Raw genomic sequence first — 18,541 nt, 5'->3', positions numbered from 1 at the left:
TTAATTAAGAAAATAGTCTTCAATGCTATCCTCATTCCCTTTGTTCTTATTACTGTACTATAGTAGACATAGTACAACAGGGAAGATTTTAATTCTTGATGTGAGTGATTTGCAAATGTGTTTTTATTTAAGGAATGATTTATGTAGTTATGATGAGGAAGGTGCTTGGTTAATAGCACATGAAGGCAACAGACCTCTTTTTATTCTTACAGCAGGTAAAATGTAGATAGAATAAAGCTACTCTGAAAGTACTTTGAAAAGCAACCTGAGTATATAAATAGCTCTTTCTTACTCAGCAGAGCTGTTTCCTGAATATGCCAAAGCTGTATCTGTTACAAAAATAGTTTTATCACATTTTGCGCCTGATAGTCCTACAGAGGCAATACATACGAGACACAGTGAGCTGATATATTTGCCTTTTGAATCATTAACAGAATTGTTGATTGAGTTCCTGTTGGTAATCCCTGTGCCAAAACCATCAAAGAAAATAGGGATACACAGATGCTGGTGGGGCGTAGATGAACCTGCAGGACATTTATTAATCATGACTTATGCGAAGGAAAACTCAGATTACTTTTTGATCCCAGGCTGAATCTGTGAGTTTGGCAGGTAAAAGAAACATCTCTCCTTTTATAACTAACAGATACTAAAGACAGTCATTAGGAGATGGCAAACCTGAGTGCTGCTTTTGTCACTTTTCTGAGTAGAAATCATATTGTTGGATACATCATGAAAATGGATAACTAGTTAAACCAGTGCCAATTATTTTCAATCCCATTATTGTCCTCAGTATTCCTAGAACAATAATCAAGAACAAGTGCTGGTCTTTAAATTGGGAACGTGGCGACATAGTGCAGACACAGGAACACTAGGAAATGACAGGACTGCTGAGTGGTCTTACAGGCATTTATGCTTTCTGGCTAATTTCTCCCCAGTCTGAATTTGAGGCAACAGCATGAAGTCAATAGGCCCTATATTCCACTGATGGTTAGCCCTCTGATACTGAGCTTTCAACAGTTTTAATGAAATAATGGTGAACATCCAAAAAGTAAATAGAAAGTAAAAACAGGGTTAATGCAATCAATAATTGAGAATTCATGCCTGGCTGACAAAAGTTGCTGCTTTCCAAGTATTTGAACACACACACACACACACACACACAAAAGAGAGAAAGACAGGAAAACTGCAAGGGAGCTTCAGATTTATTGCTTCCAAAGTCTCTCTTCATAGATAACTGTTATGTCCTGTGTCTTTAATCTCACTAAACACAACAGACAGGATACTACAGCTTTGAGCACAGCAATTTTCAATAAAGACTAAACAAGTAATTCAATTTGTTTTAATAACTGGATCGATTGTGTTTATGCAAAATCATTTAACTTGAACTAACGCACAAGTCACCCACAGTTTTTCCTTTCTAAGGACTGTTAAACCCGACCACTGTGAATTAGACCATGTCCCCAAGAAATTACAGTAATTACAGTATCCTGGAAAACTATGATTTCTACAGTATGGTATTGATTTCAGAAGTACTAGGAGATCTCTAACTCTACAGCTAGATAGCTTCCATGGCAAAAGTTAAATAACTTGATGATTTTAAGTCTTAACTTTGAACCATAAAGGCTTTTTTCCATCTTTGACATAGAGAATGTTTTAGTAGTAGATATTTGTGGGGTCCTCTAAGATTCTGATGCTGCAGCTGACTTTTAAGTAAATATATTACTATGTCCTCATGGAGTCAGGTTTGGCACCTAAAATGAGTCTGTTCTTCACCTCTTCTTTTTGAAAATACTTTCTTTCAAATACTGGAAATTCCCCACTGGACTGTAGCACTTTCAGGATATGAAAAGTCTTTCATCTTCCCTTGATATTAATTAATTGCTTTGAATGCTTAGATGATGTAAGCCACTTTGATGTTACTTAATCGATTTTCTTTTTTTAATTTAAACAGGACTATCTTAAACAGGTGCTGGATATTGATCTTCACGCACAGATTCACTTTGGCAGAGTTTTTATGAAACCGGGGTAAGAAATCTTTCTAGTTAGGCAGCATAGATGGAGGCTATATTGGGCCAAATATCCTATATAAGTGCTTCAGTAGATTTCAGTTTTCCAAATATACTATAAACCACATGGTAGATATATATGGGAAAAGAAGCAAAATCAGTCCTATTCAGATTAGTCATCATCTTTATGGGTGAAATTAACTGGAACAGAGAGATTACTTTTTATCAGCAAGAGATATTTCTCTGATAACTGTTGCAAATTGGGTTTGGGGATTGGGGGGAAACCAGCATGGTGTAAACGTGGCCACAGCCTTCACTGTGATCACAGAGCTCAGATACTGACATTGTTACGAAATAACTGGGACATATAAGGACATTCAACTGCTGGTTTGCTTAATGACATCTCATTTCACTTCAAAATTTGCATAAGTCACATTCGTACAAACAAGCAATTTCTTGAGAGAGGTGGAATGACAGCTAATTTACAAAGTTTTATCTAATTGGCATATTAAGCATAGTAATTTTAAACTAAACACAATCCTTTATGTGTTTCATTTGCCTCAGAAAACTGTTTCAGCATTGCTTTCCTTTGCTGTAGCACTGCTAATTAATGAGTCTGGAAGTGTGCTTCGTAGAGAAAATGAAAACTACATGTATTGAAAATAGAGAGTTCCCTTTCACAGTACAGTAGCGGAAAGATATCTACAGCTCTGCCTCACTAACCATGGAGCGCAGTTTGTTTGCAAGCTAGGTTGGCACGGTCCAGTAACACAAGGCCAAGTGCAGCTTTGAGGAATGATTCCCGTTAGCCCATAACTGTTGGCAGGGAGCAGAACAGAAAGTGAGTGTTTGCTGTGAAAACAGACAAATACTTTTACTGTCTCTGCATACAATCCAGTAAAGAACTGCCTGTGGGTTTGGTGCTTGTGCTGCTACTACCACCACCTCCCTTCCATAAAAGGAACAAGTGAGCTGAAAGCAGGTTTCTTCCCATGCTGGATGTAGCCCAGGTGTGGAAATTGCTCACTGCTTCTGTCATACTGCTACAACTGCTGTGGGGAAGTCCCAAAAGTGGGATCTGCACTCCAGCCTCTGCTGCTGACAAGAATGGATAACCTGATTTAGAGAATTCAGAATATTAAATTCTGGTTCTGGCTTATCTGAAAGCGAACGTAATTCTTTCTTCTGGTGATCCCTTTGTAGACTTGTAGCAATAAACTTTTAATAACTAGCCAGAAAAGCTTTAAGAAATCTTATTTTCCTCAAACATCCAAAGATATTTCTTACTGCTACCAAAACATTTGGTCATCTAATCTTACTGAGAATGTAAGCACTCTCATTTTCATTGGCTGTAGTGCAATAGCAAATACTGTGTCTTAGTTTTTATTAGTTCTGTCTTAAAAGGCCTAGATATGAATTGTGATTACTATATTGGGAAAAATTCCCTTGAGTGAGTTCTAAGAGCGAAGTCAGAATTTGCTTTGTATGCCTGTATTTTGATGTGCTACATGACTGCAGAGTGATGCCTGGGATTTACCATTCCTCCACTTGATCTGAAAGTTGCTGAGCTGATGTAAGGTTGTATCTTGTCTAGCAGCACTGCCAGAAGAAAGTACTGGAAGACTTTACCAACGATGGTGTTGAAATCTCATATGAGATTTCAGAGTTTCCAGTAGATATGAATTAGCAATTAGATGTTTTGTACCTCAGTTTGTGCACTGGTTATAAGATTTGGAGGTCTAGCACATAGTTCCCATTATGTTAGAGACATTTTAGAACAGAAACTTCAAATGCCAGCTTCCCCTCGTAAAATAGGATATTGATTAGTCCTAGCAGATACAAAACTAGGTAGTAATGATCAAAGTGCGACAAATCTCCAAAATTGCTGCTGGTCAGGAGCTATCATCTGCTGACCAGGTGATAGTTGTTAGCTTAAGTCGAAGCCAAGGAACTCAGCCTAATTATTGCTCCTACAAAGTATCATTTCTAATGTTTAAAAGGATGATATCAACATAGGTATATAGAAAACCTTTTTTAATGGATGAGTCCCTTTTCTTTGCCAGCCACATTCTTGAGCCATCATGTGACTGTCCTATTTGTGTAACTGTAATAGCCCTGATAACAAGTCACGTCACTAAAGATCACTCAGGAGCAGCTCTGAAAGGCAGAGGGAGCTCTTTACTGATAGCCCTAGGTCTTACCTGACTGCAGCTCTGCCTGTGTATCTGACTTTGTTCATCTGCAGACTAGCTAGCATTTGCTGCTCTGAAATACTGCTCCGTTGTCACTACTGCTGTAGACAATGGAGTAAGGGAAATTAGAGTCACTAATGTTACAAAAAATTTGGAGAGCCTTATATGAAAAACAAATACAGCTCTGTAACTGCATCATTTCAGTATTACTTCTTTGTTAATTGGCTCCTAGCATGAAGACAGGATTTAGATTTTTGATTACTAGTTCATCTGCTCTTAGATGTTTCCTCACCAGAAGCAAAATCATCTACTTAAAACTTCATAGCCAAATACCAAGAAAAACTAATTGTTCTGTCATCACAAAGAGAGGATTATACCCCCAGTATGGAATAAGCAGCAGGTGCTAATGAACTGCTGAGAGAGATCGATCCTGTTTTGTTTTCTTTTCCAAATGTTTTAAATAATAACATCATAATGTTCAGTCAAAGCCTAGTGCAGATATTAAATAGCTTTCTTTTTCCATAGCCTGCCAACAACTTTTGCAACTCTGGATATTGATGGCGTAAGAAAAATAATCTTTGCGCTCCCAGGTAAGATGTTTTGTGGATTACTTTTGTTGCTGTGCATAGATGACAGACATGAAACAGAACAGTGACGTTTCACAGCACCTATGTCTGGTGTTGGCATCCCTAAGGAAGGTACCTGTAAGGTTTTCCCAGAAATTCCCAGAAGAGATGGACTTACAGGGATATACTAAGGAGTTCTTTCTTATCCCTGTCCTCAGAATTTGCCGGTGTACAGGCCTTACGATTTCTCCCATCCAACAATTTCCTTGGGTTTTGTAAGTGGTACTATACAGGGGTGCTTTTTTCCTACAGCTCCCTCCACCTTCACAGTGAATATTCTATGCATGTAAGTCAGTGCATCCACTCGAAAGTATTGAAAATGGAGGCAAAAACGAGGGAGTGCCAAGGAACATGTCACAGAGTATTTTTTTTTATCGTGATCATACCGTGGAACCAAAAGAGGGCAGCGTCGCTTCACCTCCTGCGTGCTGCGTGCCTTGGGAAATCACCTCCTTCAGAATAAACGTTTCCTTAGGGATCCAGCTACAAATCTCTATCCTCCTGCATCAGGAGGAATTTGTTTTATTCTTATTGCTCTGGCTTTGCATGGATTTCTGACTACACAAGGAATCCTGTTCTTGATAAGCTGGTGGTTTTCAGATGTATCTCTAGTGCTTTTTCTCTCGTTTTAGTTGCTGCAGTACGTTTTCTTCCAGGGGACAGATCAATGGAGCATCTGTCTGATCATAGGATTTATTTTAGAACTGTCATCTAGGGAAGTCCAGATGTGTAAGACAAGTGGTGTTTGACAGATGTTGGTCATACACCTCTCTTGTGAGTCAACAGAAAACATATAAATCAGTAGAATTCTCCTCAGAATTTGTACTAAAGCATTTTGCCACTCTGTTAGGGAATTGAAAGTTATTTTTCCATAGGTCTTGGAAACCTTAGTCATGAATCAAAAGCCCTATCAGCTAGGACCTATACCTGTGCACAATAAACCCCGCCCCGGCCCCAGACAAATCTAGGTGTAAGACAAAAGGCAACGAAGGAACAGAGGCAAATGGTGGGGCCTGAGGAACATGGGGCAGTTCTGATCAGAGCAGGATTTCAGCACACCATCAGCCAGAGAGCGTAGCTTTCAACAGGTGTACTTGCCACATGCCACTCCAGTCTTGAATGAAATGTTTCCTGTACATAGCATGAAAAGCTCTTTAGAGTCCTTTAGAGTGCAATTGCTATAAAAACATGAGATCACTTTCAGCATTTCACAGAGTAAATCAAGAGGGAGTCACCACCAACTGTTCTTTGTCCTACAGGCAACCCTGTGTCAGCTGTTGTCACCTGCAATCTCTTTGTTGTTCCTGCACTGAGGAAAATGCAGGGTATCCTGGATCCTCGGCCCACCATCATCAAAGCCAGGGTAAGAAGCTTGTCTTCTATTTAAAAATTCTCTCAAGATGTTGAAGCACAGCTCTTTGGGCTCTGAAAGGGTGTCTCGTTTGGGGAGTCTGAGCTCTCGACTAATTCTGGCAAGTTGAAGGAAGTTCACACAAAACAGAGGTACATTCTCAATCTCTGTTATTGGTAATATTCAGTCCCATAATTTCTAAGTGTTAGATGGCCATCTAATGGAGCAAGATATACAGATGCAGAGGCAGCCATTTGCCAATGAGGCAGGAAGGACGCTTTCCTGTTTAAAAAAAACATTTGTTTTAACCTGTGGTAAAAAATGCAGAGTAATCTGGCAGTACCTAAAGAGTTGGGTAGTTCTGTATTAGCAATAGAAAATAGAAATTTTAAAGCCTTTCTGTTCTTGAGTAGTTTAAATAAGTAACCCACATGACCCCCACCCTAAGCAATATAAATCCCTTAAACTATTCATTTCACTCTTAGAAGCAATCATGGATATTGTACCTCTGTTTAATATAGATTCAAGGCATGCTATTGTAATGTATTAGTCTTCTATTTTTGATTCAAATAAAGTACCAAGGAACACATTACCTTTTATAGTCTTCCTAGTGTTCTTGGCTGTGCACTTTTCTCTTACTGCTTATCCCGTGTCTCTCTTTCACACTTCCTCAGGCATCCAGATTTTTCTTTATCTCTCAGCTAAAATACTCTAAAACAGAGAGCAATTTGTAGTGACCCTCACTTTTGCCTGAGTTTTCCAATGTGTTCCATTAAATTCCATTGTGAGCCATCCCCTGGGTGTCTTTTCATTTCAAAGATTGGCCATTTCTCTTTTGTCAGGGCTAGCAGGATTTTGAAAACGAATAAAATTTTTATCTTTATGCAGTGTAATCCAGACACCAGAAACAATAAAGCTTTTTTTCAGAGAAATACTATCTTTAAACTCCCAGTAAAGGAACAGCTTTGGAATATTCCACTTAATGCATGTAGACTCCATCATACTCTTTGATATTATCATGTCACAGTTGTATTTCCCTTAAATACTGCAGTTTCTACCTTCTACAGCTTTTGATCTTGCACTAGACACCATCTGACCTCAAAATGCAAGTTTTTAAAAAGAGTGTTTTTAAGGAAAAACAATTGAGCAGATGATTCCGTTATCTTAGACAGTGCAATCTGAATGCATGGCATTTTCATCCTTTCTTTGCTTCTTCTACAGTTATCATGTGATGTAAAATTGGACCCCCGCCCAGAATATCATCGGTGCATACTGACTTGGCATCACCAAGAACCACTACCTTGGGCACAGAGTACAGGTTAGTGCCCAGTCACACAGACTGACAGACACACTCACACAGGTCCTTGCCTTCCTACATATATGTTTAAAAACAACCAAGCGTGTGCACATGTTTTTTCATATAACCTTCCTTATGCAGACTGATTTGCTGACATACTTGTGTACGTGCATACATGTACGTTAGTATAAAATTCAGTCATGCTATGACTTACCAGCTTAACCATTGAAACTTCCTTTATCTGAATAACCTGCCTTTATACACACACACACACACACACACACACACACACAAAATACACCTGTATGCTTGCATACGTGCACACATTGCTTTTGATAAATATCCACCCATGCTTATTTGCACTCACAGGCACATTTGCTTACTTTTGCTCTTGCGCATGTACTAAACACACAAGTTGGGGCATAGGTAGGAACAATACAAATCAAAGAAGTGTGATTCTAGCTGAACAGGAAAAGTAGAAGAGATAGCAGAGGCTGTATATGTTCTCTTAAAGCAGACTAAGACTTTTATTAGTCATGTTTGCCACCTAGGGATACTTCTGGATACTAAGCTGCAGTTGAGGTAAATACTGTATTTGAATACTTTTTTAGCTGTATACTGCTGGAAGACCAACTCTGCCAGTTTCTCAAGAGATTCAGGTCCTTAAACAACTAATTGTCTTTTTGCTACATCCAAATTGTTCAATACAAAGCACTATAAACAAGTCTCCACAGGGAAAACATTAGCTCAAATGCATCTTACTGTTTACTCAGAGAAAGTTCTTACCATTGACTCGAAGCTCACACAGCCTCTGACATATTTCGAGGTACAAGTCAAGGTATTACTTACATCTATAACGCTGTATTTTATTTAACTCTGTTTTGTTGTGCACCACTTCTTTCCTTACACAAGCAGACTGTCTGGAATGATTTCTCTGTCAATCTGGAAGTTTGCAAACCAGGAAACTGAAGGGCATGACTTTTTATTGCATCTTCATTTTTTGTCAGTACTACCAATATGATACTGTTTATCTTCAGGACATGGTGTGAAGCTCAGTGTCCCAAAGAAACCCATTCCTTTGAGGTGGCATACGTTACGGATTTACGCAGCCGGCCATCATAACAGGGTCCAACCCCAGGATCCCGCTGAAAAATGTCAAGTCCAAGTGAAGGTTTCCAATTCCTCTTTTATTAGTTCTCAGGTTACAGCTCGAGCTGGGTGCCTCTGGAGAGGGATCCCTACCCCAGATCGCACCCTCCAATTATACCCGTACCACCCAGCACCCGATCCCCAAGTCCAATCACTTAATTCTCATCATTGGTCTCTTGATTTCCTACTGGTTTTCTTTGTCACTGGGCTGGCCACCTTCTGAAGTTACCTCATGCTCTTGAAATTGTTTCCTTCATCCTTATCTTCTTCATTCTGCTCGCATATGCCGGATTCAGCTAGTTCTGTGTTAGGAGCATTAGTTTTATCAAAAAGTGTACTCTCCATCAGCTCTTGTGGCCTAAGGCTTCAACTACTTTAGCTACTAGCGCTAAGCTACTAATGCTAAACGAAACTATTCAGAGAGAATAAAGTTAATCAAACTTATTCTATAATAGTATATTAAAAGCATTCTAGACCGTGCTGGTTTTAGTCTTTGTACAATCGGAATTAGGTATACAAATTGAAAAATAAAGTAATTTTGATAGGATTAGAAATTCCAGCAGAAAAGCAATTTACTATGAGAAGGTATGAGGTACAGATAATGTGGAAGGCTGGATAGGAAAGCAATCAGCAAAGGCAATGAGGGTTTTGGGAGCCAGAGCGATGAGAGGCTGGCTAATTCTCTTCAGAGTTCTCTTGTTTCCATCCACCTTGGCACAGCGAGATCCCAGCTCCATGAACATCTCCGTAACAACAGCTCTTGTTTCTCACGTGGTGTGCTGCAGCATTTGAAACTAACTGAAAACTTAACTGAAATTTTTCCCTCACTCTCCTGTAGGGAATCAGATGAGCAGTCGTCTGATGAGTATGCGCAGTGCCAATGGACTGTTGATGCTACCTCCAAAGACAGAGCAGTATGTGGAGCTTCACAAGGGGGAGGTGGTGGATGTCATGGTCATCGGAAGGCTATGATGTCACCAGCAAGAACGAAGCTTTGATGCATGTCCACATATCATTGACTGTATCCTGTAATATGCAACGGCACAGCTAGTTTTTCTGATTTGGATAAAAGTTCATCAGTATAGTCAACATCTTGAATTATATTTCAAATGGAATTTAAATAAATACCTTTTAAAAAAAACTTTAAAACAAATCTTAACAAAGAAATTTATTCTGATTATATCAAAGCAACCTTTTCCTTTCCTTGCAATTGCTTTGTGTGTTCAATGCTAGTTCTAATAGCGGTAGCTTTTAGTAGACAGCAGTAGGTGCCTGCAGAACTTGTGTTTTTTCTCATCTTTAAGATACAACTACTTATGCTCTTAAAATAAGGCTGTCTGCTTATTTATACTAGCGTAGACACCACTTGGATTTCCCTTATTAGTATGCTTCATAACCGCTTCACAGAGAGCTTCTGCTTGTTCTTTATCTTGTATCTCGTGTTGATGTGCACAGTGCCAAAAGCAGAGTGGCTGCACTGGGAACCCAATGAAGCCCCGAGGTTTTCTCACCTCGCGGCGCATTCAGGGATCTCTCTTGTCCCGGCAGCCACCCAGCTCAGTACTCTTGGGCAGTAACTGGATACCTTTTATTTCAACAAACAAAAAAATTGCTTCCTTAAGTGCTGACAGCCTTTTTAACCAATACATTTAAAAATGTACAGAACTAAAAACTAAAAAAAAAAATCAAAGACTGATCTTGTACAGATATTAGTGTTACCAGCATTCGTGTGGAAATTAAACGAGCAAAGAAATAAAACTAATGTTAAACAACTCTGTACCATAACATTTTCTGTAATGATATTGAAACTTAAATGAATAAAAAAAATCCTCAATCATTATTTAAAATTTCACCTGTTTAGCCTTGTTGTTTGAACCAAAAAAATAGCGGTTTAAGAGGGTGTTTGGGGTGGGGGAAGAGGACAGGAAGGAAGGGAAAATAGTATATGGAATCTAGGGCCTTCCCTCCTGTACAGTATCACAAGTGAACTGAAAATACAGAGTGAGCTTGCTCTCACTCACCTCCGAAGGGACAAAATGGAAGCAGCGTTTGATGGAGTTTACAATTGGACTAGTGAAAGCCGGAGAATACTTTTTTTTTCCATCTAAATTGCATAGCAGTTGCAAACAGCCCTTGTGCTGCACTGTGTGGAATTTGATAGAGCATTCTTTTGTTTTTTTTTCATGAGATACTGGGACTTTTCAGCCCTCGCCAGATTATGTATTTTGGTAATTTCACATTTCATCTGGGATTAAGACCGTAGCAGTGCCCTACAACACCTTGCTTCTTGGAGTTCATGGGTAAAATGCTATCCCATCAATTCCATTCATGAAGCCAGAACATTTGTCTATAGTATTTTTTGAAGACTTAGTCAGGGAGGACAGAAAACCGGGTTTAAATCCTGACTGCCACAGTGGACCAGAGCTGTAGTTCTATGATAACCACAGAGAGCATCCCTGAGGCTGGTTTTAAAACCAAACTGTTTGCTGTGAAATAGCCTGAATACTCCCTGCACAGGCGATTGCAAAGGTTGAAGGCAGGTGGGCATACGAAGGCACTCCAGGGACCGATCGTTCAGAGAAACAGCAACACCGCTTGCGGATCGTATTTCTTTGTTCTGGACTACATGTCCACATTTGTGATCTCTGTGTAGCAGCAGGATGGTACGAAATTAAATTCATGAATGCCTGTATTTACTGTACCAATATTGTAAACCACAGAAGAAGGAAGCGAGGAGAGTTAACTCACCTCTGAGAAATAATGTAGAACACTGCCTTTTATAATCCAAAGTATTATTATATAGTTAGGAGTTATTACAGGCAGTGCGTATAATGAAAATTGGAAATTTGTAAAGGACACCAGTAACAACAACCTTGGGGAAGATTGTTCATGCAACTGGAGATGCTAGACAAAGATAAAAGAGAGATGTGAGGAAACCTAGCTGGAAATATCTTGGGTCTGGTTTACATTAAAACCATTACTCAAAACAAATGTGGCAGAGAAGAGTTGGCACAATGCTGTGTATAATGCATGGCTCTGTTTAAACCGTATCTCGGCATCATAACACTTAACTACCATTGTAATGAATAAAGCATTTAGAGGTTAATCAAGATAATTTTTTTCCAAATCACTGATAATATAAACTGCTTTAGCCACTCTGCTGTCTTTTGTGATCCCCTCTGCCCAGCGTTCAAAGCTTTATGCAAGAAAATAAGCTTTGCAGTTTCTGAGAGAGAGGCACACAGCCCAGCCTTCATTAACACTGAAAGCCATAGCAATATGTTGGAGAGGTAACTCTGGGAGCAGTATAATAAATCATTACTACAACTATGTCTCAATTATCAAGCTTAAAATCTGAAGAATTTGCCTTGGTTGTTGTAATATAAATGGATATAAATGTGATATAAATAGATACATTCAAATCACTTCTTTATTTTTAACATTCCCAACTCACGGTTTCAGGGAAGGTTGGAAGCTTCAGAAAAGAAATCAAGAACAAACGGATCTTCAAGTATGTGGTTGCTTTGCTTCAAGGACTGAGACTTGCAAATGGAAACATTTTAAGGAATATTTTCACTATTTTTACTTCTGTAGATAAGGTTTTAGCACAATCGAAATAGTAACTTACTTAACAACAAGAAGCAATGCCAGCAATGACTGAAGATAAGGTTGGTATTCCAACATTTGTAGTTTTCTTCTTTTCACAGCATTTTCTTCAGCGCCTATGCATGGGAATGATCATACGCAGTGGGCCTTCTGAGTCCCATTCATCCAGCTGGGATAACCCTACAGTGACCTACAAATCATACAGCAACTTTTGTACCCTGGCTAGCTGGTACCAAAGCCTTGATTATACACCTGGATGTGAAACATCATTCAAAAATTGGCTGTACTCAATCAGATAAATAGAAGAATAGACTGACCTCTTCCAAATACTAATTTCAAGACTTTAACTACAGAAATTACAATGTTAATTCTATTTTGATATTAAAATATGCTAAACATGAAATGGCTTTGATCTGTAGGTAGTTATTACAGATCTGTATGACTCCAGAGATTACTAATTAACATGGAATCTTTAGCCTTTTTGATTCTTGAGCTGAAGGGTTGCACTTAAAACATTACAACGTGGATACTGCTTAAGGACAATATGCAGCTGGAATCACCCTGCAGGTTCTGTCTTTGTCCTCCCCAGCTTGCCGCTCTGCACCAAGTGCTAAAGGTTGTCTTCTTTGACACGTCTCAGTCAAGAAGACGTGCTGCTTGCCTCATGCCCGGTAAAAATGGTCTTCAGGCCACAGGCAGTCTGCACATACCCTGCACTGACCACAGAAGTGCCCAGTATAGTGACTGGATCCACCTTTTCCTTCCGGTTGCCTTGGTTCCGAGTCTGTCAGTGTTGGGATGGCGCGTGCCAGCCTCGTTGCCTTCGTATGGCAGCAGTGTTCAGGGCCTGCCTCAAGTCGTGCTCAGGAGAGCTCTTCAGGCTCAGCTGAGCTCTTCAGCCTCTGCCAGCACTTGCAGGGCAGGAACTATGTCTGAGAGTTGAGACTTCAGTGGGACATCTTATTTTGGAAAGCAGATGCCAGGCTAAGATGGCCCAGCACTTCCTATGGCTCTCTGTTATGTTCTAATACTCCGCTTCTCAAAAATAGCACCGTCACCTGAACTGTTTGTGAGGTTTTGTGTTAGATAAGAAACATACACATTACATCAAAACAAAAGAAACATATCACAGCTTTGTTTTCTTACATGATAACAGCACTGAGGTGTTCCCAGGTACCTGTATGTGCAGTTGACAAAGAGAAGACAAGCAAGGTAAGGGCCAGATAGCAAAAAGCCGTAAGTGTTGGTTAATGCTGAAGACATATCTCTCAGGAAGTGCATAAAGATTCATCAGCAATCAAGTTCAATAGTTGTTTTAAAGGCAGAGTCTCCTTCTTGGATACGTTTATTTGGTATATTTGGATATATAGCTTTGTACTGCCCCTGAGGAACGAGGTGGGAGAGTGTGAGAGCGTCAAATGAGGAGTCGGAGCCCAATTCAGGCTACGTTACCAAGCAGTAGATTGGGCTGACATGTAATGATCCTTATACTCTTCCTCTTAGCTGACAGGAAACTAAGAAGGAAGAGGGTAGATGTTGAAATGCTCAAGCACAAAATTTGCCAAAAATTTTATTCTTCCTTAGCTGGAAAATTGAAACTAGTTTTTAATACCAGAAAAAAAAGCATGAAAATTGACTGTCTTTATGCTGACACTTTTCAAATATTTCTAGTAGACTTTTATCCCAAATAAATTCAGGAATGTATTCCCAACCTAGTATTTCCTTTGTGAGGTTATTTTACACATTTCCCAAAATTCCAGGTAAGAAACTCTCTGCTTAAATGCTTTATATCATCTATGGGAGTCTCCTTCCTGAAGCTACTTAAAGTCAGCTGGCGTTACTCCCATGAAAAAGCTGAATTTTAGCACAACAGGTTAGACAGGGAAGGGCATTTAGGCATGTAGTCAAAGAAAGCAGAGACATTTCTAAGAAGAGGGGGACAACAAGGCGGTCAAAGTCACAACTAGTGATGAAGAAAAAGGATTTGCAATGGGGAGAACAATTGCAGCAGCTGATGATCGTTAAAGCAGCAATCTGTTGAAGGTATAGTTTCCCATAGCAGTGACTGGTCAGTACATTGCAATTAAGTGCCTTAACCTCATGATGAAGAACATGATCTCTAACAACTGTCACTCCTGAATGGTTTGGCAACCCCTTCGCCTTCCTAAAGCCAGCCAGTCTCAAAAGACAAAACGCAGCATTTGCACCCCTTCAGCATGATACTGTCAGCAGCTGAACTTCTCTATTTACTCAGAGTGAAAAAATCCACATTGTTGTTTCTTCTGTGTTTTCTTTTATGGATTTTTTTGGTGGTTTTTTCAAGCTTGACTTTTGTTTTCTAGTAAGTATATCCCACCCTCCACCCGGAAAGGTGAGTCCCCATGCTGGATTTAAAATCAGCATTGAAATGCAGACACTTCTTGGCTAATTCATGGGGAGGAAAAGCCTGTGGGTTTTGCAAATGTTACAGCCTCATGATGTGCTGCCAGTTGCATGTTTTCTGAAAGGGCTTAGTGACTCATATTCAGCATTAGATTAAGACTTGCTCTGTGCATTCGTGCCATATTGCACACAAGCTGACAAAGCTCTTGGAATATAAAGCCTTCAAAAGGGCGATGCACAGATGCTCAGGAGCTCTCTGGTTGTCAGACTGGTCTGGCTGGGATTACTTGCTCCATCCCAGCACTGTACAGTGACAACCAGTATGCTCTGTCCCTATGCAAGGACTTCTGCATTTGCATGGGTTTAAAAATACAGGCAGCCAACTTAATTTCTGCAGATTTAATTCACAAACAAAACCGAAACCTGATTGTACACCGGTAACTCCACAAATAATCTGAACATACCAGAGAAAGCAAATGCACTGGCATGATCTTGATAACCAGGGATTCAAAAGTAGAAGTAAAGTAACTTCAAGAAAAGTATAAGAGAAGCTGGAAGGTAAGTATATATACGTGCAAAAACTACCTAAGAAACAACAGGAGGGGAAGATCTCAAAACCCTGATCTACTCCTTTTGTAGGTGCGGAACACTGCCAGATTGAGAGCCGTATCCAGATGCATCTGCTTCCATTAAAAAAAAGAAGTCATAGTGCAATACTGACATGTTACCAGCCACCGGCACACAAAAAACTGTCCCACCGGACTGACAAGGAAGCATGCAAAGCGGCTTTTGTCAGTACCTGACATTCTCCTCGTGGATTTTACTGTGGCCTAAGATGGTCTGAAAGGATGCCATTACCAAACAGAAATCAGAAAGATCAGCAAGACAAATGAGAGTTAGCACATCAAGGATGTAAAGCTTTTAAAAAACAACATAACGCATAACAACATAACACATTATTACCTGTCTGACAAGAGCATTTCCTAACTGGGACGTTCATCTGTTGTGGCAAAGTAACCAGTGACTTCATCATTTTGAAATGTTGTGCTGTTTGGAGCACTAAGGGGGACCCAATTCTGCAACGATGTGCAGACCAGCCACTGGGCCAGGAGAAGCCAGCCTGGATGTTTGCAGACACAACTTCCTACACTGGCAATGGCTGGTACCAGCAGGAGAAGGCAGCTTCTGTGGGACTACTCAAGAAACTGCTGAGAAGAAGACAACATAATGCCAGAAACTTCCCTGCCCTGTGTGGCCTGTGTGCTTTTAGATAATTTAAAAAAAAAAAAATTCCCCTTGCAAAAAAGTGGCCAATAGCTCACATCTCAGGAAGAAAGAGTATAAATGCATGGCAAGTAGACAGATAATGATCCATCTTCCAAATACTCCCCCAGCACCCGCAGTGTTTGTAGCAAGAAGTCCCACATTTTCACAGTGTGAAGCAGTATCTCCTCTGTTTTGTGCTGAATCTGCCACCTCCTCATTCTGTTTGATGCCTCTTAGGCTTTTGCGTTGGAGCAAAAAGAAGTCACCCTCACTTTGCCACCGATAGTTTTATAGATGGCTATTGTCTGGATTAAGAGTCCTAATCTATGTAGTCTGCCCTTTGTGGTCATGTTCCATCTCCAAGGGTCCATAAATTGGATCATCCCTGTTGCTCCTCTTTGCACCCTCTTCAGTTTTACTATGTTCTGTCTGAGACAAGGAGACCAGAACTGCACACAGTATTAAAAGGCATCACTATCTCATATAATCACAAAATGATGACTTCTGTTTGTTCTCTACTTCCTAATAGTTAGGTATTTTTTCTTCAGTGCTTCTGACCAATGTGTTTTTACAGATCTTAAAATACAGATAACCTTAAAGTCTCATTCTTAATTGGTAGTAGTCAACCTAAAAATAGTAATTATGACAGTTCAAGAAAAGGTTTTCCTCATACACATCATTTTACTTTTATCTGTGTTGAATTTCCTCAGCTGTTTTAACTCGCTTCCACTCAATTTTGAGCAATCCATCTGCAGTTCTTGGTCCTGGTAAATGAGTACCTTCCTTTAATTTACTTGCCTTTAATTTAATCTGATAATGGAGACTGCATTGATTACTTCAGCTGAGAATCTGTTCTATAATGTGTGAAAAGACCTGCTTTGGTGGCTTGACAGCTATGCTATAATATTGATACTTTATTATGCCTGATCTTTTCTTGTGGTTTATTGCCAGCTGGACTGCCCACTGGTGCTGACAGGCTCTTTATCTGTGCTCTTGTTTTAGGATGCTGTTGCATTGCTTTGGAGAATTGCCAGCTGACCTAATAAATCCCACCTAAGGCAAGACCCCCCCTCACGCATACATGGAGAAGCTGCAGTGAAAAAAATTGGGCTTAATATTTTCCTATAGCTTTCTTGCATTTGGATGAGGTTGCTGGAACAGGCACGTTCATGGTGAAGACTGGTGGGCAATCTCTTGGGACGTGGCTCTGCAGAGCCCCGTGGTAGGTGCGTGTGCTGCACTCGAGGGAATTAGCTCACAGGAATGTGTAGGCGAGGGAACTGGAGCCAGTGCTGATTACAGCCGGTTGTTTGTGGTGTACTATGCCTTTCTGCAAGCACAGCCTGTCGGGGCTTTTGTGTCAGCGCTAGGTAGCTATTCATCACTAAAGGTATTGAATAATGAAAATAAAAATGGCCTGAGTGCTACTTATCTGCCAGTCTTTCAGGAGGGGAGAGGTACACGTGCAGATGCAATGGTACTTGAACCCACTGAAATAAAAGATAGTTAGTTGGCACTGTACATACCTGACTGACTTTCTGTAATTTACTCCCTACTGGCCAAATCCAATCAATTTGCCCTATGTGCTATGAAAAGCCAGAGAACAGAGCAGAAGACAGGATTTAATATGCTCTTGGCAGCCTGTGTTGCTAAGGAGTCATGCTGCTGCCTTCTCCATTAACTGGAGTTTTTCTAAGGGCTGGTGGCTAGGGTTAGATTAAAACAAAACGATAACAAAAATAACAGTCCTTTGTAAAGGAGCGGGGTAAAAAGCACACACACAAAGGAGCACAGAGAGGATGGCAGGTGGGCAAATAACACCCTGCCCCAGCTACTCCCAGGCCCATCGCGGGAGCCATCAGCCCATCAAAGGCCCATCATCACAACCCCAGAGGAGCACAGGGGCACAATGGCAGGCGGGAACCCAGCTGAAGGGCTCATCGGGACGCCCTGGCTGGGCCCCTCCCAGGGCTGCCGCAGGAATGCCTCAGCCCCTGCCCAGCTGTGAAACCCATCAACGTGAGGTGATGGGAGGGCTCCCACGACCACCTTTCAGACTAGGGGAGGTTCCTGCCTGGGAGTGCGGGACACGTTATGGGACGCAGGGGAAAAGCATTTTAGGATTGCACAAGATTTATGGGAAGTTTAGGAGAGGAACCAGAAGTGGTGAAAGGAATGGGTGTAGGGGATTTGGGGAGGAACACATGTAGGAAAACAGAGGGATAAAGGGATAAAAAGGGCGGGTCAAGTGTAAACAGGTACGCTTGTCTGGCCGTGCCCTGTGCCCTGCCCAGTCACCACAGTCTGTCCTGTCTTATTAAATGTCATTTCTAACTCTTTTCCTGGGTGAGGAAGAGGCAAGATCGTGGGAGGAGCTAGCTACCGGGAGGACCAGGGGAGTTCCAGACGGCTGCTGGAGAGACCGTGGGGTCTGTGAGTCACACAAGACGCACGTGTGCGAGTGGGTGGGTGGGTGGGTGGGGGCTGTGTGTGTGTGTGTGTACACAGGCGTGGGGTCGCAGCCTCAGGGGCTCATATGTCCAGGTGCCAGCAGCTGGGGAGACTGGGATCCAGGGGCCAGACATGGGACAGACTGTCTGAGCCCAGCTGCTGAAGGGATCCACATTGTATACATATCTGTATTTCCCACTAATGGACCTTTATCC

The 18,541-nt window shown here is 40.9% G+C and overlaps 1 protein-coding gene across 8 annotated transcripts in view; it reads left to right on the top strand.

Moving 5' to 3' along the window:
* GPHN (gephyrin) overlaps positions 1–10,445 on the top strand; it is a 310,850-nt gene extending 300,405 nt beyond the window's left edge. For all 8 annotated transcript variants that reach the window (XM_050897249.1, XM_050897248.1, XM_050897247.1 and 5 more), the window contains 5 exons: positions 1,952–2,025; positions 4,724–4,788; positions 6,084–6,187; positions 7,397–7,493; positions 9,460–10,445. In XM_050897249.1, the coding sequence (XP_050753206.1) occupies positions 1,952–2,025; positions 4,724–4,788; positions 6,084–6,187; positions 7,397–7,493; positions 9,460–9,593 (474 nt within the window). In that variant the 3' untranslated portion in view covers positions 9,594–10,445. The remainder of the gene's footprint in view (positions 1–1,951; positions 2,026–4,723; positions 4,789–6,083; positions 6,188–7,396; positions 7,494–9,459) is intronic.
* Positions 10,446–18,541: the final 8,096 nt, after the last annotated feature.

This window comes from Gymnogyps californianus, chromosome 5 (genome assembly GCF_018139145.2).
Source record: "Gymnogyps californianus isolate 813 chromosome 5, ASM1813914v2, whole genome shotgun sequence".
Taxonomy (NCBI): Eukaryota; Metazoa; Chordata; class Aves; order Accipitriformes; family Cathartidae; genus Gymnogyps; species Gymnogyps californianus.
The sequence above is the reverse complement of the archived record's forward strand: the minus strand, read 5'-3'. Positions and strand labels throughout refer to the sequence as shown.